Genomic DNA, 22,621 nt, shown 5'->3' with positions numbered 1-22,621 from the left:
GTCAGTGGAAACGAAAAGATCACTTCCGGGTCGGCGGGTACTTCCGGGTCACACCGGAGTGGGTCGGGTACCGTGAGGTCTGGGAGCGATCCGGGGCGGCGGTTAGTGAGGAGACATCAGCAGGGCAGCGCAGGGAAACACGGGCGGGCGTGCCCTGAAATGACAGGTCCCCACCCTGTTCTCTGATTGGCTCCAGGGATGCTGTCGCTTCTGCGTCAGCCAATCGGAGTCTGCGCACCTCTTCCCCGCGCGCCGCCTGGTCGCCGCGGGCGTGCTGCTGGCTCCCGCTAACGGCTGCGGTGTGAATTCCTGAATAGCCCCCGGCCCTTCCCTAGTCTCGCGCACTGGGCGCGCGCCCCGGAGCGGCACCCACCCGCCCATTGACGTGCGGTCCGCTCCGCGCGCGCCGCCTCCCTCCCCCCCAGCGCGCGGCGGCGAGAGCTGCTCAGCCCCGGCACAAGGTATCCGCTTCCCAGCCGGGCGGGCGCCGGGGCGGTGGGACGCACGAGGATAGCGGGGTTGGGGGCTGCCGCTCGGCCCTGTTACCCCACCCCCACCCCGCTGCCCTCAGCGCAGGGCTCGTGCGGGGCCGGCTGGAGAGCGATTATCGCCGGCGCCAGGGAGTGAGCGGGAACCTGGGCCTCGGGTGGGGTAGCGGTTCCCGTAGTGGCAACGCGACGGGCCGGGGGAGCTGGCTCTGCGGGGTGGTACTGACCCCCAGGGGGATCTGCCCTCTCGCCGAAACCAATAGCAACACCACGCTCGGGGTTCTCTGGCACTGCTCTCCCGTGGGTGCTTGGTCTTTGATTGATTTATCACCGTCTCTTACGTGTTGTGGGGCAGGCAGGTGAATGTCAGTGGTGTCAGTGCAGAGGTGTACAAAGGCTTTCTTGAAGAGAGGTTTTTGTAGTTTCCTTTAGAGGTTCAGGCACTGGGCTCACCTAATAGAGAGAGAGAGAGGCTCCCTGCTTAGTTTGCATACCAGGGGATTTCTAGCCCCTGGCCGTAGCATTTTGGTTGTCACTGCTCTTGGTTGTGGAGGAGCCCCACTACTGTCTGCAGGGACCAAAATTAGTTCTAATCGTGTGGGGATATCCTTCCCACCAAGGCAGTGCACATTATTACATCACTGACCTTAATCTGAATTAATGTGACAGGACCCTTCGTCCCATTATTCTCAGAGTTCGTTCTCTGTCTGGATTTGATTAGGAGCTTTTAAAATTATTAGCTGAAGTAGCATCTTTTGTTTTTATGCAGACTCTCTCTCTGCCTGCTCCTTTCATCTTATCTTTGCCTAGCCCTGTACTATATCTAATTTATGTTGGTATGTGAGGATATCTACTGACAATAAGTCAAAATCAGTCACTGTTTTCTTCTCACTAAAACTCCAAATATATTTCTGTTTCCTTTACAGTTCAAACCCTGTTGTGAAATAAAGCCACCAGATTTCACTCAGTCTTATTTTCCCACAGATTTATGTTAGTATGTTACTTTCTTAAGTGTGGATTTGATTGACGTTCCCAGTGAGGTTAGCTAAGTACATTGAAAAACAATGCTAAATTCAGAATAACTGTGTGAGGATTCAGTTATCTCTTTCCCATTAGTTGTTACTCTATTTGATGTTGCAAGAAAATGTGTGGAACTGTAACAAGTACCTTTTTTTACCCTTGACTATCTAAAGATGAGAAGATCTGCTGTGCTACTCTTCTCTCCCAGGGCTTTTCTAGACTCAGATTTGGAAGATGTTTGGGTTATTAACATGTGTTAGCTAAAAACTTCCAAATCCTAGTCTAGACAAGATCTCACTGTGCGATCCAGGTATATATATAGAGAAGAATATTGGTTTAGGGAAGGGCCCTGCAGATGTTAGAGCATTTTGCTCTTTGTAATTTAATCTAGGTCTCTATACCATGCCTATCACCTTTGTATCTTGTTGCCAGTATTCAGCTATTCAGTATTTGACCATTATTTAAATACCATTTTCCTGCTTTTCTCCTGCTAATGGGGCTTTTCAGTTTTATGCCTTTGGTCAAGATGTTTCCTATTTGACATGCAGACTTGTTAGTGTAAACTGATGGTCAGCTGCCTTCCTGCCATTTAACCTCTAGAGGGCTTCCTCTTCCTTCAGTGGGAGACATCTCCCCAAGCATACTTTATGGTTGAGTCAGTGTAACTAATGGGGAGTTTAAGATCTGGTCATTAGATGAAGAGACAAAGTAGGCAGAGGCTGAGAGGCAAAGGAAAAGAAATACTTTTTTCTCTAGCTTTTTCACTGTAATTACTAACAGCTAAACTACATGTGGAAATTGGCTACTGTAACTATTTCAGAATAACAATTCCACTATCACTATTATGCAATAACTCCCCCCTCGTGGATGCTCTGTTCTGAAAGTAACTATTCCAGAACTGTGTCCACATGAGGAAGTTATTCCAATATAGCTAAATTATGCTGGAATAATTTTTCTGAAATAGCTATCCTGGTCAGTTTCTCCCAGGTAGACCAGGCCTAACTCAGTTTTAAGTCGCATCTTTTGTGATTTTTGGTGCAAGTATGAATTACAAAGGATTTTTTTATTTTGGTGCAAGTATGAGAGCAATCCAGCCTTCAGAAGCCTGCAGCAACACCTTTAAATTTAACCTCTGCTGAAGAGAGCCTGTACTCTGCATATTACAAAGCTGTGGGGTAAAATTTTCAAAAGTGCCTAACGGGCTTAGGAATCTAGCGACTTGTTTATACATGGAACTATTCAGGGACAGCTTTGTGTTGACACACTTGTTCAAGAATTTGTGTGCCTTGTTCCTGTTTAGTTTAATACACTTTAAAAGTGAATTGAACTAAAGAGGAATAAAACACTCTTATTCCAGAATAAAAGTGTCCACATATGGAGTTATGCAGGCACCATTATTTCTGCACAACTCCATGGCTGTGTACACAATGCCGCTCAAGTTGGTGTAAGTTATGTTGCTCAGGAGTATGAATAAGCCACCCCGTTGAGTGACGTAAATTAACCAACTTAAGAGCGGGTGTGGACAGTGCTATGTCAGCGGAAGAGCTTCTCCCGCCAACATAGCTACGAGCCTCTGCACTAGCAGCGCTAAGTTCTGTAGTGTAGTCATAACCATGTGTAAACAAGCCCTAAGTCCCAATTTCAAAAATGATTTAGGTACTGAAGAGTCTAAATTATGTTGACTTTCAGTGAAATTTAAGCTTGTCTCATTTTTGAAAATGAGACTTGGGCTCCTAGGCCACTAAGGCAATTTGGAATTTTTTTACCCTTATTGATTAGCTTTGAGTTTTAGTGGTAAGGATCATCTGTTGTGCTTTGCATTCAGTGTGCTGTGAAATCTGTAACCCTAGGTGGAAGCATGAGTGAATTCCGCATTCACCATGATGTCAATGAGCTGTTAAGCCTGCTGCGTGTTCATGGAGGGGAAGGAGCTGAAGTGTACATAGATCTCCTGCAAAAGAACCGAACGCCTTATGTTACCACAACTGTGTCTGCACACAGTGCTAAGGTGAGCTAGTTTGGATTTACTCACTGCTAGGCTGCAGTGATGGTTGAAATGCATTTTTTTCTTAATTGGAGTGTGACTAGCTGACAAATTCTCAAAATATAACCATAAACAGGCAATTGTCATTGAACAGGGATGTATGTTGTGCGGGCTCAGGGATCATTATTGGCCCTAAGCTATTTAACATTTTTATCAATGACCTGGAAGAAAATATAAAATCATCACTGATAAAGTGTGCAGATGACACAAAAATTGGGGGAGTGGTAAATAATGAAGGGGACAGGTCACCGATGCAGAGCAATCTGAATTTCTTGGTAAGCTGGGCACAAGCAAATGATACGCTATTTAATAAGGACATGTAATGTATACCGTATTTTCCGGCGTATAAGGCAACGGGGCGTATAAGACGACCCCCTAATTTTACAGTTAAAACATAGGTTTTGGCCTATACTCGCCGTATAAGACGACCCCCCCCTTCCGAGGGGGGGAGCCCAGAGCCTTTTAAATCCCAGCCACGGCAGGGAGTCAGAGGGCTCTGGGCTGCCCGCTGTTTATACCCGGCGTATAAGATGACCCCCGATTTTTGGGGGTTGTTTTTTAGTATAGAAAGTCGTCTTATACACCGGAAAATACGGTACATCTAGGAACAAAGAATAAAGGCCATTCTGATATGATGGGGGAATCTATCCTGGGAAGCAGTGACTTGAGAAGGACTTGGGGTTGGTGGTGGATAATTAGGTGAATATCAGTTCTCAGTACAATGCTGTGGCCAAAAGGGCTAATGCTATCCTTGGATCTGTAAATGAGTAGGAGTATAGAGTTGCTGTTTTCCCCCTCTTTACCCTCTCCCCCCCCCCCCCAACAGAGTACCATTTGGCCTAGAGGAAGGCCAGGAGTCCATGAGTTCTTGCCTCACTTCTTCCACTTATGATCATTAATAGTCCTGTGCAATTCCCATCCCTGTTGTTGAGCATGACCTCATGCTTTCCTACTGCCTAGAGTATGGGTATCATATCTTGTCTGTAAAATGGGGAGGGAATCTGGAGTTTAGAGTTTGTACAGACCTACTCTGAAGGAACCTGGAACAGAACCTAGATCTGTAACTCATTCATTTAGCTACACTGTCTTTCAGAAAGAATATGCCAGATCTTGGCCATGGTGTATGTACAATGGGGATATTCCTGTATACCTGCCTTTGCAAAGAACTTTGAGACCCACAGATTAATGAGAATTGTGTAAATATAAACAATATTAAATAAACAAGTAGAACCCTAACTTGAAGTCTGTTGCTTTAACAACTGGATCATACTCCTTGCCCAGAGTCAGTAAGAGTACCCAGTATTCTATTTCTGTCTAGCAGATAGTTGCAGATGACTATATATCTTTATTTTCTCTCTTTATTTTTAGATCCTGGGAATTCCACATAATTCCATTTAGTTAAAATAACTGTATGAAGAGTCACTCGTGGGGGAATTCTGTGCCAAAAAAATAAAAATTCTGGGCATAATGATTTAAAATTCTGCATATTTTTTGTCAAAATAACATAATATAATCATGCCAGTTTCAGTTATTTTGGTAATTGTATTTCAAAATACACTTGTCAACAGGTATGTCTGTAACAATACAGGCAACAGAAAAGATTCAGGAAATGTTTTTTGACAAATAGATTCCTAACTAGGTATAGTAATATAGAACTTACAGTAATAATTCATTTAAACTACAATACAGAAACTTATTTCCCACATCCCTCAGAAATAGTTGCAAGGCTTAGGGGAGTCAGGGATAATGGAGGAGCTGAGGGAAAAGGAACCAATTGCTGGGAAGGAGCCTGGAAGTAAACTTGGAGCGTTGTTGGGTGTGGGTGGGAGAAGTATTTAACAGTTTTTTGGGGGAGGAGGGAGAGATTGTTAGGGAGCTGGGGAGCCTCTCCCATGGAGCCCTGGCTGACACTTATCCTCTCCCATTCAGTCAGGCACATGTGGACCCGTCCCCATATGTCCCTGCAACTTCACTCACTCCCCCTGTCCCTGATCTCCATGTGGCTCTGCCCCTGTCCCCATGTGGCCCTGCATCCCCACTCCCATTCAGCCCCCACCCCAGTCTGTCATCTCCTCACTAGCCCTTCTGATCCCCAGTCTGTGTGACCCCCAGAAGCCCTGTGTACCCCACTCTGTCTGCCCCCATATCCTGTGCCTCCTCATCTGGCCCCACGGGCAGGGCACTGTGAGGAATACAGCCTCTTCTCCTCCCTATCAGCTGCTGGCTGCTATGGTAGGTGAGCTGGCTGCCCTCTGTTCTGGTGACACAGCAGCCCATGGTGGGCGAAAGGAGTAACTTCAGAATCTCTCCAGCAGAATGTATTTTCTGCAGAGAAAAAAAAATCTGCAGGGAACATTCATTCTGCATGTGTGCAGTGCTGCAGAATTCCCCTAGGAGTAAAGAGTGTAAAGGAAAATCACTTAGAAATTAGGAAATGCTAGAATTAAGGTAGCACGTTGTGACATACAAGGGCACATTCCAGACTAGTGGGGAGCTGTGTGACCCCTGCCCTGCAATGTTGAGTGCCTTGCTTTAGTAGCTCCCACTTGGGCTGCTCACAAACGGCCTTCCAGCATACAGGACACCCTGAGTGTCTGTGTGTAACTGCAGCCAATCAGCTACATCCTGGCTCTCACCAGTCTTGGTTATACTGCAGGGTGATTCCAACACACCCTCCATCCAGGATCTTCCCCCAGAAATGCATGTCCTGTACTGCCAGGTCCTCTCCTGGACAGTACAAATACATTAAGTCTGTGATTTCTTTAAGTGAATAAATATGCCATCTTATTATTTTAAATAGAGTACCCAAACACTCCAATTTAAACATACTGGATTAAATAAAACAGCAAAACTAGTTTATTAACTACAAAGAGAGAGATTTTAAGTGAGTACAAGTACAGGCATAAAAGTTAGAAATGGTTACAATAAAAATAAAGATAAAATACTTAATAGTGTCTAATTTAAGAAACTATATTAGGCTTTGTCTACACTAGCACTTTTGTTGGTAAAGGGTGTGAAAAAAACACACCCCTGACCGACATAAGTTTCACCAACAAACGTGCCAATGAGGACAGCACTATGTTAGTGGGAGATGCTGTCCAACCAACATAGCTACCGCCACTTGTTGGAGGTGGTTTAATTATCCTGGCGGGAGAGCTCTCTCCTCCCAGCATAGAGCGATTAAACGGGAGACCTTATAGCAGCACAGCTGTGCCACTGTAAGGTCCATAGTGTAGACATGACCTGAGATTCAAGCAAAGTTTCCTACCTCATGCTCTAGCTGATTACTGATCAAACTCTTAGGTCAGGACCCTCCTTCCCCACCAAGTTCAATGGCTGTTTTCCTTTGTCATCTTAGGTGCAATGCCAGAGAGAGAGAGAGGAGGATGTCTTGGGTGTGTACCCCTTCTTTTTGTAGTCCCGTCTCCCCTTTGAGGAGCATTTCCAGCTGGGAGCAAGATGGCAGGCAGTCTAGTGAAGAAAGGAAACTCTGTGCTGTGTCTTTGCTAAGATGTAGATTTTTGTCCCTGCTTTCTGCCTTGCCAAAGAATGGCCACTCAGGAGGTAATGGACAATCAGCCTTGTTGACGCCTGGCTGAAGCATCAGCTTGCCCTTAGTCTCCAAGAAAGTAGTTTAGCCACTCTCCAGACTTATCTGGGAAAAATACTTCAGTCATGATTTCAGCTTATGTTTATAAATTTACATATAATGTTGCTGTGTGCATTTTGCCATGACATTGATTGCAAATTATGAATTTTTAAATACCTCACAAGGCATACCTTATACAAACATTATTACAGTAGTGTGTAGTTTGGACACGGGTGTATTCTGTCATACACATGTAAGCTTACTCCTTGCTACTTGTGCATACAGTCTTTAGTTATATGATCACATACTGGTTTTTGTGCAGCACTTCAGTGGCTCTTTGTAAAGTTGGATATGCAAAGGTAGCCCCATTTTACAAACACCAAAGCCAAGGTTTGACTTTTTTTTGTGCTTCTAAATAGTGCATTTGAAACTTTCTCCTAAAATGCTAACATTTATCTTTAAATACTTAACTTGTATTATTATATAATGTTTTACAGGTTAAAATAGCAGAATTTTCTCGAACGCCAGAAGATTTTTTAAAGAAGTACGATGAGCTGAAATCTAAAAATACAAGAAATTTAGATCCTTTGGTGTATTTGCTGTCAAAGCTCACAGAAGACAAAGAGGTAGCATATTTGTTTCTGCATTTCTGTCAGTCTGATGCATAATATTTGGAAATAAGAACAATGATTTCTGATTATAGTACACCCTATTAAGAAGCTGTTTAGACAAACATATCTGAAGCAGGTTTCAGAGTAGCAGCCGTGTTAGTCTGTATCCGCAAAAAGAACAGGAGTACTTGTGGCACCTTAAAGACTAACAAATTTATTGTAGCATGAGCTTTCGTGAGAAGTGAGCTGTAGCTCACGAAAGCTCATGCTACAATAAATTCGTTAGTCTTTAAGGTGCCACAAGTATATCTGAAGCAACTAGTTAAGATTACAATAGGGTATGTGCGGGCATTCATTTTAACTCCCTGTTTTCTGGTTACTCATGAATTTCCCAGCAAGTTTTCTTTTAGGCCTAGACATGAATTTTAATTTTGACTGTGAGAAAAATCCATTCAAGCTATTTTGAATTATATTAGGGGTAAAAACCATACATTTTACTGTTTTAGAAGTTAACCATTTAAACGATTAAAATATATTTTGTTTAAACAGTTAACCGGCTGGGGTTAAGGAGGGTTAACTGGTAGGACTAATGCTTACCAGTTAACATTTTACATCCTTTATCTTGCACAAAGACAACTTATAAAATACTTGAATCAAGGAGTCGTTGAAAAAGGGGTGAGATGTGCAATAACTGTGTGCATTTGAGTGAAGGTCTCTTTTATCATTTTTTTGATATTTCTAGAGCATCTTGTCTAAATCCTTGTTGTGCTGCATTCATGAATAAGTTCTTTTTGTTGTTGTGTATTTGTAGACACTCCAGTATTTACAGCAGAATGCTAAGGAAAGGGCAGAACTTGCAGTGAATGCCACAACAAGTGGCAACACCAGTTTTACCATTCCCTCAACCACTTCCAAGATATCCATGCAGGAACTCGAGGAGTTACGCAAGCAACTTGGCAGTGTAACAACCAGCTCCACTGTACAGCAGGTACTGTTTCTTCCACAGACTGGAGATACAAGACTGCCTTGAGAGTTTAAGGCTTTAATCATTATCTTTTATTATCTTGTGGTGTAATTGTGGCAAAGTGGGAATTTTCTGTAATATTTTTTTAAATCCTATGTGTGTCTCACTTTCCCTCTGTACTTTGCATTGCTTTCCAGTGGAAGAAAAAAGGATGTTTTCTCTTAGGGGGTAGGGAAAAGAGACACAGGACGGGGTGTGGGTGTCACCTTGCTATCTGGTTTGCAGTAAATAGGATAATTAAGGAACTGGTCAAAACTGATGAAGATCAATGTAGGGTCCAAAGGGACAATGAAAGCCCCCAGGACTGAACAATTGACAGTACTAGGCAGGTGCGATTGCAAACTCAGCATGGCCATGCCTGGAGGCAGAGGACTGGGAGAGCATAAAGAGTGGGCTTCTGGAAGAAGCTGGCTGCTCTCCTCTGGGACTGAAAAAGAAGTCAGAGAGACAGTCTAAGGAGTCCACTACAGCTTGGATGGTGGATTGCTCTAGCTAGACCAACATGGACTTATGTTTTAACATTTGTTTCTCTATGCTAACTCAAGGACTTCCAATGCTATATTCCAATTGACTTATAAATCCTGCTCTGTTTTGAAAATGCTGTTTGGTGTCACTGCAAATACTTGCTGGGATGCATTATTCCTTGAAGAATGTACAAGTCTCTAACCAGCAGTCTGTTTCAGTTGGACACATCGAGCAGAGCTCACAGTATGAAGCAGAAATTCTGGAGTCAAGAGGTTCAGTCTTGGGGCCGTGAGGCCAGATGGCCTACTCTGAAGGAAGAGACCGATCCTTTGGTGGTCTAGCGCACTGAAAAGATTCCTCCAAAAGATTGTTTAAAAGCTGGGGCATAGCACAGATTCTGTGGATCTATGTATGACCGTAACAGACTCCCAGTGCAGGAAGGCAAGGAACTGACAGGTATTTGGTTGAGAGTTTCATCTGGCCTGACCAGTTCAGTGTTCCTTCACTCACTAATATCATAACCTGTATATAAAAGGTGTCATATAAGTTATCAATAGAAAGGTAATAACATACTGATCATTAATATTATTCTGCAGTGTATATACAGAGGATACATTCAAAATTGCAAACGTATTGGGAATTATGATCTTGAAGTGTGTTTGCAAGGCATGGCTGAAGTTACCCCAACCTAGACAAAGGTACTTCCAAGGAACATTAAGAGACAGTGGGAATGCATTTACACAGAAGGTAAACAGAACCATCAAGCTAACAAGGGGAGGAGATAACCACTCAGCATCATGTCAGTGGGGAGATTGCAGGAACAGATCAATTTATATTTTAACAAACTAGCTGGGAAAGAAGCCAGCATGGAACTTCCTTCCCCACAAGACTCCATATCTCCTTCCTCACAGCGTGAATGAACTTTATTTGGGGGTAACTGTCAGGAGAATCCATTTCAAAGGTTCACTGTAGCATAAAAGAGAGAGGCAAAGAACCTCAGGTTATCTTTCATCTAAGAAGACAAAGAACAGAGCACTTTGGACTTGGTGACAGATCCTGACCAAGTGGGTGGTCAGCCATGTTGCTGGAAGGTAAGAATATTACTTTGAACCAGGACTGTAGTTTTGTTAAGTCTTGGTCTCTAGAAAGCATTTTTTACTTTTATTTCCTTGTAACTATTTCTAACTCTGTCCTTTATCCTTGAACTCACTTAAAATCCTATTTCCTTTTGATAATAAGCTTGTTTTGCTTTTAATCTAAACCAACCCAGTGCTGTGTTGGAATTGAAGTGGTAGTTAACTTCAGTTATAGTGATAAGCTGTGCACTTAGTCTCTTTAGAGGAGCAAACAAACCTTATTCCTCTGAATGGTTCAGGAAAGGGGCTGGACATTGCAAAGTACACAGTTTTGGGAAAATTTGTGACTGAGCGGTATTTGGTTACACTTGGCAAGATGACCCTGAGCAGGTGGAGTCTAGAACATGACTGTGTTGTAACAAGCAGACTGCTGGAGTGAGAATTGATCCGGGGCAGCTTATTACACACTCAGATCATGCTTGTATGCTGGGTGGGAGCATCCAGCTACAGCAGCAGAGAATTTTAAGGCACTCAGGGTTACAGGGCAAGTGATGAAAACCTCTCACTGGTGTGGATTCCTAGAGCATGACACAGTGATAGTAATATAGTCTGGAAGTACAGAAATCCAGTATAAGAGCTGTCCTCAATCCCCATTCACCACCAAGAATATAGGGTTCTTTTCTGGTTGTGGAGTTGCACCTTGAATGCACACTCCTCTTCCGGTGTCTTCATGACATTTATCCCTGGGACAGTGTGATGTGCTGTCCTATTGGAGTCACTAGTGGCAGTGCCTGTTCATCTGACTTCAGTCGTTGGTTATCTCATTAGAGCTCCTGCCAGTTTCTAGTCCTCAGGATTAGCCTTGTGACTGTTAGGCTCAGAAGCCCAAACTGTTGGAAGGAGAAGGGGATCAGACCATGAGCTGCCTCCTCATCTGGTCCTAATTTTAGAAAGGGAGATTGCATGCAATAGAGGGCCCCAAGAATCTGGTTGCTTTGCTTGTGCTTAAGGCTAGCCCTACTAATGCCAGAAGTGTTTGGAGACGGAACTGGCCAAGGGGGAGGTGATGGTATTGTTGGAGGAGAAAGAAGTGGAAAAGACCAGAACATAGAGAATTCATCCCACCACAAATGATATTTGGGGTTGGTCAGATGAGAAGCACAGACTCCAGCAAAGCCAGTTCCTACATCAGGTAGGACTTGGGATATTTTTATGAGCATCTGCATATTCTGGGGAGCACTGGGTCAATGTGTGCCAGGGATTCCAGAGGTGGAATCTGTCACACATTTATCAAGGAGAATGGTGCATTGGGGTGGGAAAGTGCCATGCATTTCCTCAAATGCTCAGTATTCCTAGAGCTGTTCTGTGGTTTGTTAGCCAACATGTTATTCTCTGCATAATTTGGAAGATGGGATTTAATTCTAGGTTGTGACCTAGATTTCAACTCATAGTAAATTGTCACAGTTGAGAAATAAAACTCTAAAATCACCATTTATTCTGTGCACAATGGTAAACTCTACCTGAGAATGGCAAAATGCAAAAATGATGTCTTCCGTGATATTGGCCAGTCCCTTGTAGGCAGAAAAGTTAACCTGCCTTTCTGTCTTCTTATAGAAACTGAGCCCTAGAGCTGGGAATGGAAAAGCCAGGCTGTTTTGTCTTTACTTAGAAGCTTTGTTTATTTCACTTACATACAAAGAAAAAAGCCCTGCATTGTTGTAACCAATAGCCAGCTCCTGAATCCTGTTCTCTCCACTGTTGTCCTCAGATCGACTAGTAATAGTAAAATTGATTAGTAAAATGATGCTTTTCCAGGTCAGTGTTTTTAAAGAAGCCCCTCTCTCCTTTCTGACAGCCTCTTGAGTTTATACGAAAGATACTCCGAGACAAGCAAAACAAGAAGAATTCTGGCCAGCCTATTCCAGTATTTCCAGCCTGGGTGTATGAGAGATCTGCACTTAATGGGGATTTCTTAACTGGCTCCAGTTTAAGCACTGACACAACAGTGCCTATAGGTACGTATCAGACAGACAAAAATGACGAGTGTTTTATTCAGTGTATTTGCTCTCTGGTCTCATTCAGATTTCACCAAATATTCAAGATGAGGAGAAAGCTTAGTTCCAGTTTTCTTCCTTAGTAGAGTTATGGGCTGAGAGAAAAGATTTAAGGCTTTGTTTACAGTATTTGTCAATACTGAATCCGAGCCTCAAAATTTCATTGGATGCCATGTGTAAAACCAGATGATAACACATCTGTTTGCTCCAGTCAGACCCCAGTGTGACAGGTTTCTTCAGATCCTGTAGCTCCTCAGAAAGATGGGGCCTCCTGAGGTCATGACCATTCAGATAACTCATCCCCACCTGGGTGCATGTCAGAAACATCTGGCCAAAGCATCACGAATCAATGTCATCTGATGGCTCTGAGGGATGGTATGTAGGGTGACTTGGAAATGTCATAGTGCTAGTCCTGACTGTATACTCATAAGATCTGTCAGTTCATGCAAGATTTTCTCTGGAGCCACCTTTCCCAGGCGTTGTGGAGATGAAAATGATGGTGGTTCTTTGAGTGATTGCACATGTCTATGCCACTGTTGGTATGTGTGCGTGCCTCGTGTATAGATATCAGAGAACTTTTCTCTCTGCAGCACTAATCAGGGTAGCTTGAGTACCCTCTGCCATCATGCACCATTGGGTGCAGGTATAAGAGGATGGAACCACCCCGACCCTTCTGTTCCTTCTTACCACCAGTGACAGTTGTTGAAGCGCTTCAACAGTCTTGATATTGCAAGTTTTTTCCCCTCACGCTTTGTATATAGTTTGTTTGTTCTCTTTAGTAATTAATTAGGTATAAAGTATAATTAGTGTTAGTGATAGGTTTTAGTTTTAGGTCCTTTTTGGACTAAATTTGAATCTTAGGACCAGTATTGGAGCCATGCGTAGTTCTCCAGGGATTAAGTCCTGCTGGTTGTGTGCCAGGCCAGTGTTGGTCAGTGATAAGTATCACATTTGTAAAGGATTTTGCCTCTCTCTAAAAAAAGAGCAGTGAGACTTAAGTGTCTTCCTATGGAGGCAGCAAGCCATCTGATTAGAGCATGCTCTGAGTGCTGCACTTTAAGTATGGAGTACACCACCTGAGATGTCTGCAGCATATTGATCTGTCAAAGAAGAGAGAGATCTTCCAAAGACCCGGAACCCCATTCAGCAAGATCATTGCTGCCAAGGCCACCTAGAGGCAAAGACTCTGTGGGACACTCTGAGGGTAAGTGTTCCCCAGAGCGCTCCTCATCTAGAAAGGGGGTTTTGTCAATTTTGGAACTATTGCAACTTCCATTGCGGCTGACCCCTGAAGTTCCTATGCAAAGACCTCAAGCTTAAGACCCAATTCAGGTACCGATGATGCCAGAGGCATACACAGCTGCCAGAGAACTACTCAGTCTTTCTGTACCAGTGTCTTTGGTGTTATAGGAAGAATTTCAGCCAGTACTGGTAACTACAGTTCCTACACCAGCTCCGCTAGAGCATGCAGCCTGATGCCCTCTACACTTCTAGTAACCTAAGAGCCAGTACATTCCAGAGGAAACCTACCATTAAAATCCTCAGTACCACCAACCCCAGGCTCAGCTTATCTATTTCCTGTCCACACAGGATCTGCTCCACTCTTATTGCAGGACTCAGTGTCATCTCCTTTAGACTCAGAGTTTGGGTCTGTGTCCCATTCAAAATGGGATGTGTACCCCTCCATGAGAGCCTTGGGGTCCATGGGTCTCATAGCAGTCCCAGCAGTGAGCACATCTCAAGGCACAATGGTCTGTGCAAGCATGAGCCTCACCACCATGTCAGTGGCCTTTCTGGACTCTGTTGGGTGTCTCTCCCCTGCTAGGACCTTACCTCACCCACCTCAGTTGACTTCTTTGAGGGTGTACTGAGATCATTGGCGCCGCAGATAACATTCTCTGACACTCAGTGCTGGTACCAAGCAGCTGGAAGTTGCTCAGACAGCAACTCCACCACAAGAGAGACCAGACATTGCTTCAGCATCCTGGTACAGTCTTCCTCATCACCAGATGAGGCTATAGAGATAGTGAGCAATTCACTGACACAGGAAGATTAACAGGCTCACAAAGAACTGCTTAAAAGGATGGCCTTAGTGTAAGACATTCGGGTGGAATTGGTCTGCAAGAAATCTTAGAAACTAGTGGACATATTCACTTCGACAGGTCCCTCCAAAGTGGTGCTCCTGATTAATGAAGCCACTCGGAACACTCTGGCACACCCTTTCTTCCCTAGCTCCTACAGCAAAATGTGCTCTTTCTAAGCATTTTGAATACCTCTACATTCACCCTCCCCCAGGCTCTTGATGGTGGCAGCAGATAATGAGTGAATGAGGCAGGGACACCAAGCATCGACGTAAAAGGGGAAGGAATCAAAGAGACTGGACTAGTTTGGTTGCAAACTTTATTAGATGATAGGTCTGCAACTTAGAATTGCTAACCAGCAAGCTCTTCTAAGTCGCATTGACTTCTCTCGGTGGGAAAACATGAAGTTTAAAGACAGGCTACCAGAGGACTTCAGGCAGGAGTTTAATGTGGTGGTGGAAGAGGGCAAGCTGGTGGCCAGGACAGCTTGGATACAGCAGACTCAGCAGCTTGACTGCAGTCATCTGATCTTCCTCCTGAAGTATAGCAGAACATTCAAGATCTGCCTCTTTGTGGAAAAAATGGACAATAGGCCATGTAGCCTAAAAGATTCCTGGACAACTCTGAAGTTGCTTGGAGACAACACACTGTGACAAGGAGGAAGCAGTTCCAGCAAGCTCACAGTTATCAGAGGTTTATTCCATGGACCCAAGACCTTCCAAGAAAAAGGGTCAGGAATTACAGGTGTCGACCACCTCTGTCCCCTCTTCCTTTGTGACAGCCGGTTCCTCTCGACTAGCAGCTCAGTCTAAGCATGCATTTTGACAGGTTTGTTGGTGGCAATATTACAGTTCCTACAGGCCCATCTATTCCTTCCCATATGTTTGCCAATCATCTATCCCACTTCCTCTGTTCCTGGATTCATGTCACATTGAACTGGTGGGTCCTAAACACAGTGTATCTGGGATATTCCCTTCAATTTGTTTCTGTCCTTCCTTCCCACCTCCTTCCCTGTCTCTCTTCAGATCCATCTTTCAGCTGTGGGGACCCCCCTAAGTGGATATGTTTGCCACGAAGGCCAACAGAAAATGCTATCAGTTCTGCTCCCCGGGGGTCTGTGAAGGCTGACTCCCTACTCTGGCACTTCGAGTGCAGAAGATGGGGGCCCGCAAGCATTCTAAAAATTAGAATATGCACGCTGTCAGACTTTTTAACCTTTTACAGGTAAAGCAAGTAGAGAACAGCTACCAAGAAGGATTTTATAGCTAATTGACTGGCTGGGTGTTCATAAAAGGGAACTTACCCCTCCCCTCCTTCATTTATCACAGGGTCACAGCCAGGTTCATTAACAAATGCTTTCCTGCTACTGTGGAAGATACCAATACCATTCCTGTCCAAAGTCTCATGCAAGAGAAAACAGGACCATGATTGCCTTATACTAATAGCACCAGCGTGGCCTCGGCAATACTAGATCTCAGCCCTAGTAGCATTGTCGTGAGACCTTTTCTGTCTCTCCTATTGGATCCAAATGTAATTTCTCAGGACCTTGGCTGTCTGCTCTGTCAGCACCTGCAAGCCCTCTGCTTGACAGCATGGATGCTTCATGGTTAACACCATTAGAAAGTGCTTGCTTGAAAGATGTTAGGGAAGTACTTCCGAATAGCAAAAAGCCTTCAACCAGGCGTACTTACTTGGCTAAATGGAAATGTTTTTATCTGGTCTTAATAGAAATGTGTCTCTCCAGAGCAAGCTTCTATTAACCATGTTTTGGACTATCTATTGCACCTAAAATACTAAGATATGACAGCAGCAAAGAGTCCTGTGGCACCTTATAGACTAACAGACATATTGGAGCATGAGCTTTCGTGGGTGAATACCTACTTTGTCGGATGCATGTCCGACGTCATGTTAGTTTATAAGGTGCCACAGGACTCTTTGCTGCTTTTGCAGATCCAGACTAACACGGCTACTCCTCTGATACTTAAGATATGACAGTTAGTTCTGTTAGAATACATTGAGCAGCTATTTGTTTTTCACCATTCAGTGGGTAATAGATAGTTATGGAGTTAAAAAATCAGATTTCTAAAAGGGTTAGACACGTTATATTCACAGGTACAATTTGTCCCCCCCATGGGATCTCAACCTGGTGCTAACAAATTAATGGAACCACCCTCTGAATCTCACGTCTTGCTCCATACTCCACCTCTGTATGAAAGTGGGGTTTCTTGGTTCCAAAACCTCCTTGTCCTTTTGCTCTTCCCATGGGTATGTTCCTGGATCCCACCTTGTGACCTTGATCCAGATTTGCTGCCTGACTAGCAGATGCATGTGGTTTCAGCATCCTCCCCTTCTGAGGATGCTGTGCAGTTCCATGACTTTGTGGATTGTATGGTAGCCATGTTGAATTTACCTTCAGTAGCTGTAGAGGAAACCTCCCATCCAGTATTTGACGATGTTGGAGCTACTTCCATGAATAGGTTGTCGCTTCCTATCTTGGATTTTTTTTTGCAACTTGCTACGGCTATTTGGTCAACACTAGCTTCCTGTCAGCCTGTTAAGTGCTGGAATTTTTAATAATATTTGAAATCATTATTATTAATAGGGCAAACCACCAAACATCAATTTAATGATAAATTCCTTTATTAAGTCCAAAGGCCAAATGGTATTTTATACAGTTGCTCTAAACATGTCTAACAGACTAAAAATAAGCAGTCACTTCACCCAGTATAGTAACAAAGTATTCATAAGCATGTGATCAGTATACTTACAGATAGATCAGACCTAGGAAAGCCATCTCACCCTGTCATGCTGCAACATGATTAGGTGGTGTCTGACAACTCTTAGATTCATAACTCTTTTTATACCCTTGAAAAACAAATAATGTGATAGTCAATTGCCACTTTAGCTAAGTAATTTGAGATAGGATTACCCTAGTTTTGAATTTTAATTCAAATAATATGTGCTACATCTTCTTTCCCAAGGTCTTTCCTCCTTATCAGGGTATTTGCAAGGGGTGTTAATGGGCCCACTTCACCTTGAATAGTCCCTTGAAATATGTGTTAACTGCTTATGCTAAACAATCTGTTTCACCTTGTATTTAGCTTCAGAGGGGTAGCCGTGTTAGTCTGGATCTGTAAAAGCAACAAAGAATCCTGTGGCACCTTATAGACTAACAGACGTTTTGCAGCATGAGCTTTCGTGGGTGAATACCCACTTCTTCAGATGCAAGTGGTGGAAATTTCCAGGGGTAGGTTTATATATGCAAGCAAGAAGCAAGCTAGAGATAACGAGGTTAGTTCAGTCAGGGAGGATGAGGCCCTGTTCTAGCAGTTGAGGTGTGAAAACCAAGGGAGGAGAAACTGGTTCTGTAATTGGCAAGCCATTCACAGTCTTTATTTAATCCTGAGCTGATGGTGTCAAATTTGCAGATGAACTGGAGCTCAGCAGTTTCTCTTTGAAGTTTCTCTTTTCTCTAAAGGTTACCTTAAGAGAAACTTCAAAGAGAAACTGCTGAGCTCCAGTTCATCTGCAAATTTGACACCATCAGCTCAGGATTAAATAAAGACTGTGAATGGCTTGCCAATTACAGAACCAGTTTCTCCTCCCTTGGTTTTCACACCTCAACTGCTAGAACAGGGCCTCATCCTCCCTGACTGAACTAACCTCGTTATCTCTAGCTTGCTTCTTGCTTGCATATATAAACCTACCCCTGGAAATTTCCACCACTTGCATCTGAAGAAGTGGGTATTCACCCACGAAAGCTCATGCTGCAAAACGTCTGTTAGTCTATAAGGTGCCACAGGATTCTTTGTTGCTTGTATTTAGCTGTGACACTCCGAGAATGTTTCCCAGACCTGAAGAAGAGCTAACTCTATGTAAACTCAAAAGTTTGTGTCTCTCACCAACAGAAGTTGGTCCAATAAAAGATATTACCCTACCCACTTTGGTTTTTCTAATACCAGAAGGTAATCCTCTTCCTGGGTCTCATGGGGTTGATGACAGCTACTGCTTATGTGTAACCCCCTTTAACGCTCTCAGAATGATCAGGGTGTTTTGAGTTTATATATCCAGTCAGGACTGTCTTCATAGGTTTGTCACCATGTCTCAGGATGTTCTGGATTTGCTGAGGTAGTGAACAAACAGATCAAGCGTTCTCAGGAATGTTCTGTTCTTCATCAGTTATAATGTCAGATACTTCCAACGCTGGATGAGGATCCAGTTTAGCTCAATTTACAATCCAAAGTCACTGGGCTCTTCCGGGAAAGAGCTTCGCACATTAATTATAGAATCAGCCATTGGCTTGATTCTCAGATTGTTCTCAGATGGTATGCAATGACCAGCCAGTGAGAGAAGCATTCACCAACCCCCTGCTTGAACAGAACTTGTTTATCACCTTCTGGGGACCTGTCTTAATTCACATACCTTAAGAACATAGTGTATCTATACTGAAAACAACTTCTTAAATATCATCTGTACGTATATCTTGCAGTTATTAGGATGATCAGTGCATTACTGGCTGTTGGTAGAGGCCTCACATGCCATCCTTTGGCATGCTATTATGTAAACATCAGATCTAGGGGTTCCCTGTAAACCCCTATGCACCTCTTATTCCTGCTGCCAGTTGATACCAAGGCCTCCCTGGATCACAGACCTTCTGTGTGCTTTCACTCCTTTCCATTTTAATTTAGAAAGTGGTGAAGATGATTTGTCAGGACAGCAAAAATTATATTGATTGCCCAAGCTTGGCCAAAACAGCAGTGATACATGGATCTGCATCAGCTGTCAGACAGATAAAACATGCATCTTCCTCTGTCTCGAAATATCTTGTCACAGTAACAAGACAGGATTCTTTGTTCAAATCTACAGTTGCTTCATCTGACAGGTTAGGCTATCGGACTTGACTAGTCTTGAGCCATCATGTTCTTTGTTGGTACAAAATGTTCTGCTTAGTTCTAGAAGGCTGTCTACAAGAAAGTTACCTGTTAAAGTTGACCAGATTTGTTGCTTAGTTGAGGGATACATTTGACTTTCTACTGAAACTTCCATACCCTGTATTTTGCAATATTTAATGTACTTAGCGTCTGAAAGATAGTCTAATTTGTCTTTAAAAGTTAATCTGGCTGTTGTTTCAGCTTACCATGTTTTGATCATTACTTGAATGCTTTGTGTATTGTTCTTTTGTGTTATTCATCTATTAAAGCAGTCTTTGGCCTGGTCTACACTAAGAAGGGGGGGTCGAACTAGGGTACGCAAATTCAGCTACGTGAATAGCGTAGCTGAATTCGAAGTACCCTAGTTTGACCTACTCACCCGTCCAGACGCGGCGGGGTCGAACTCCGCGGCTCCCCCGTCGACTCCGCCACCGCCATTTGCAGTGGTGGAGTACCGGAGTCGACCGCAGCGCTTCCGGAGTTCAAACTATCGCGTCTAGATCAGACGCGATAGTTCGAACTCCGAGAAGTCGAACTCACCGCGTCGACCCGGAAGGTAAGTGTAAACCTACCCTTAGTTACTGCTATTACATCAGCCAGAAGGGTGAGTGCATTGCATGCCCTGATAGCTAACCTGCCATTTATGAATTTTGACAAAGATGAGGTGGTTCTTACACCTGATACTATTTTTGATAAAAACCTGAGGTCTGAGTTTCATATCAATCAAACAATTATTTTACTGGTTTTCTTTCCAAAACCTCATGTTAATAAAGGAGTGTCTGCCTTACATACTTTTGGTGATAGGTGAGCTCTTGCATACTACTCAGATAGCATTAAGAGTTTTAGGAAGTCATCTAGACTGTTTATTATGCTAAGAATCATGAGTCATGCTGTGTCTGCCCAGACTACTTCCAGATGGGTTAAACAATGCATTGTTCAGTGTTATGAGCTATGGAAATTCCTGAGCTGCCTGTTTTGCGGTCTCATTCTACTAGAGCTGTAGCTGCATCTTTTGCTTGTTTTAAACATGTTCCTATTAGAGAAATTTTTAAAGCTGCTACTTGGAAATCAGTGCACACATTCACTAAACATTATGCACTGGATCTAGTGTCTAGAGCAGATGCCAAATTTGGCAGAGAGGTGGCTTCATTGTTATCCCTGAGGGAGGTTGTGGAATCCACGTCATTGGAGGTTTTTAAGAACAAGTTGGACAAACAACTGTCGGGTGGTCCCAATTTATTTGGTCCTGCCTTACCACGGGGGTCTGGACTAGATGATCGCTCAAGGTCCTTTCCAGTCCTACATTTCTATGGTTCGATGATTTAATTAGGACTCTGTTCTCATCTTCAGGGTTTTTCAGCACCGCTTGTCACTCTACCTATAAATAGGAATATCTAGAGACACTCTAAAAAGAAATGAAGGTTACTTATTTGTAATCAGATTTCTTCGTGTTTACTCTGCATAGTCACACTTCCCACACACCTTACCCTTTTTCTCAGAGTCCTATCCAGGTTGTCTGGGTTGGCAGCGGAAGGAACCGAGGTGGTAGAGGGAGCAGCCTTCCCTTTTATAGCCTCACCCTCAGAATGTTCAGAGACACCGAGAGAAGGAGTAGGAGGGGGTGGTACACAGGTGCTCCAACAGGCACTGCTTGGAGTGGGAGAGGGTTCTACCATTGGACTCTACCAATGGACTCTACCCTCAGGCAGTGCAGAGTCCATAAGTGTGAATATTCAGTTCTCTTGAAGAACTCCAGTTACAAGTAAGTAACCTTCATTTATTTTTACTGAAAAATTTCAACTCTAGGAAAACTGCTGACAAGTGCAGTCCAGTGCAATTAGCTTAGTGGGCAGAGTACAGGTGGGAAGATCAGAGGTGCAAAGTGAATGTAATTTCTTCCATAACTATCATGGTCATATATGTTGGGTATGTATGTATATCTGTATACCTTATATTTTGGCACACAAACAAAGTAAAGGATTCTGTTCTCTGGTTTAGAAATCTAGCGGACATTTTATGGATTTTACCCCAGATCAATTATTTTCCGTCCCTTACACAAAGATGAGGTAACTTAGTTGTCGTCTCCTTGAGTCATAATATTTTCTGTTGAGGTCCAAGTACTAGATCAAAACTACAATTTTCACTTAAAAAGTCTCTTGATGACTTCTGAACATTCAGTAAAAACTCAGTGCACTGTGGTCCATCTTCCCTGAAGATTGCTTTGGTTTATCCTTACTACAAGGCCTAATTTCACTCTGCTTGTACTAAAAGGTGGGAAGACAGCATTGCCATTGAGGAGAATGATGCATACAGTCCCTTTTAACAGCACCTCATCTCCATGTTTCACTGTCTTTTAATCCAGCCTGAGCATACCAATCAAAAAACCACAGAGGAATGAAAAGGGTTCTGTTATGTGTTCAGATTTTGTACTTTTTGTCCTCTGTTTTCAAATAGGTACCTTACCCTTAGCTTCTCAAGAGTCTACAATTGTGGAAGACTTGCTGTATGTCTTGATTGGCGTGGATGGAAGATACATCACAGCACAGCCTCTCATAGGCAGGCAGAACCGAGCTTTCTTAGTGGATCCCAATTTGGACATGTCAGTCAAAGAGCTAGTGACCAGGATTCTTCCTGTAGCTGCGAGTTACTCCACTGTGACCAGGTATCCGAAGTGGCCTTTGTTATTCCCATGTCAGGATGTGTCTGTCTAGTTTGATCTGACATCCAGAATTGAATTACAGAATCTCAGTTTGTGATGTTTTATGCAGTGTTTTATTTGCAAGTATGCTGCCTGGTTTAGAAACCACCTTAGTTTAGTTTATACCCATTGGGATGTAAAGTAAAATAAAATAAAATTAAAAACTCCTCAAAGTTGTGCAGCTGGCTTACAAGCCAGCCCCTGCCTGAGTCTCTATTGAGTCAGCACCTTAGCTTCAGCAGAGTGGAGCGGTAGTTGTGATGTCCTAGCATCACAGCTGTTAATGTGGTTCAGGGCTTCTGGGGTCTTAAATGGAGGCAGGAAGAGCACTTTGTGGTGTTTGCATGCTGAATGCTCCTGTGAACTCTGGCTAGTGGGGTTGGGGTTTACTGCTCATTGGGGACACTCAGCACATACTGGTGAAGTAAATGGATTACTCCACTTTACTTATACTTCCCCTATAAGTATTCTTCTTCTTTCATATGGCATTTAAAAAGCCACGGGCTGAGATTATAGCTGAATCTTGAGATTTGAAAACCA

At 43.4% G+C, this 22,621-nt stretch overlaps 1 protein-coding gene across 5 annotated transcripts in view; it reads left to right on the top strand.

Annotated features, from left to right (window-relative positions):
* Positions 1-22,621, top strand: part of TUBGCP2 (tubulin gamma complex associated protein 2) — a 77,728-nt gene that overhangs the window by 129 nt on the left and 54,978 nt on the right. Inside the window, exons 1-6 of one of the 5 annotated variants that reach the window (XM_039547092.1) lie at positions 35-101; positions 3,359-3,516; positions 7,639-7,767; positions 8,564-8,740; positions 12,173-12,332; positions 21,838-22,045. In XM_039547092.1, the coding sequence (XP_039403026.1) occupies positions 3,367-3,516; positions 7,639-7,767; positions 8,564-8,740; positions 12,173-12,332; positions 21,838-22,045 (824 nt within the window). In that variant the 5' untranslated portion in view covers positions 35-101; positions 3,359-3,366. Of the gene's footprint in view, positions 1-34; positions 102-315; positions 462-485; positions 624-649; positions 789-3,358; positions 3,517-7,638; positions 7,768-8,563; positions 8,741-12,172; positions 12,333-21,837; positions 22,046-22,621 lie in introns of those variants that run through there. The other 4 variants (XM_039547091.1, XM_039547095.1, XM_039547093.1 and 1 more) reach the window with 4 other exon arrangements.

The sequence above is a fragment of the Mauremys reevesii genome, linkage group 7, assembly GCF_016161935.1.
Source record: "Mauremys reevesii isolate NIE-2019 linkage group 7, ASM1616193v1, whole genome shotgun sequence".
NCBI classification, from domain to species: Eukaryota; Metazoa; Chordata; order Testudines; family Geoemydidae; genus Mauremys; species Mauremys reevesii.
The sequence above is the reverse complement of the archived record's forward strand: the minus strand, read 5'-3'. Positions and strand labels throughout refer to the sequence as shown.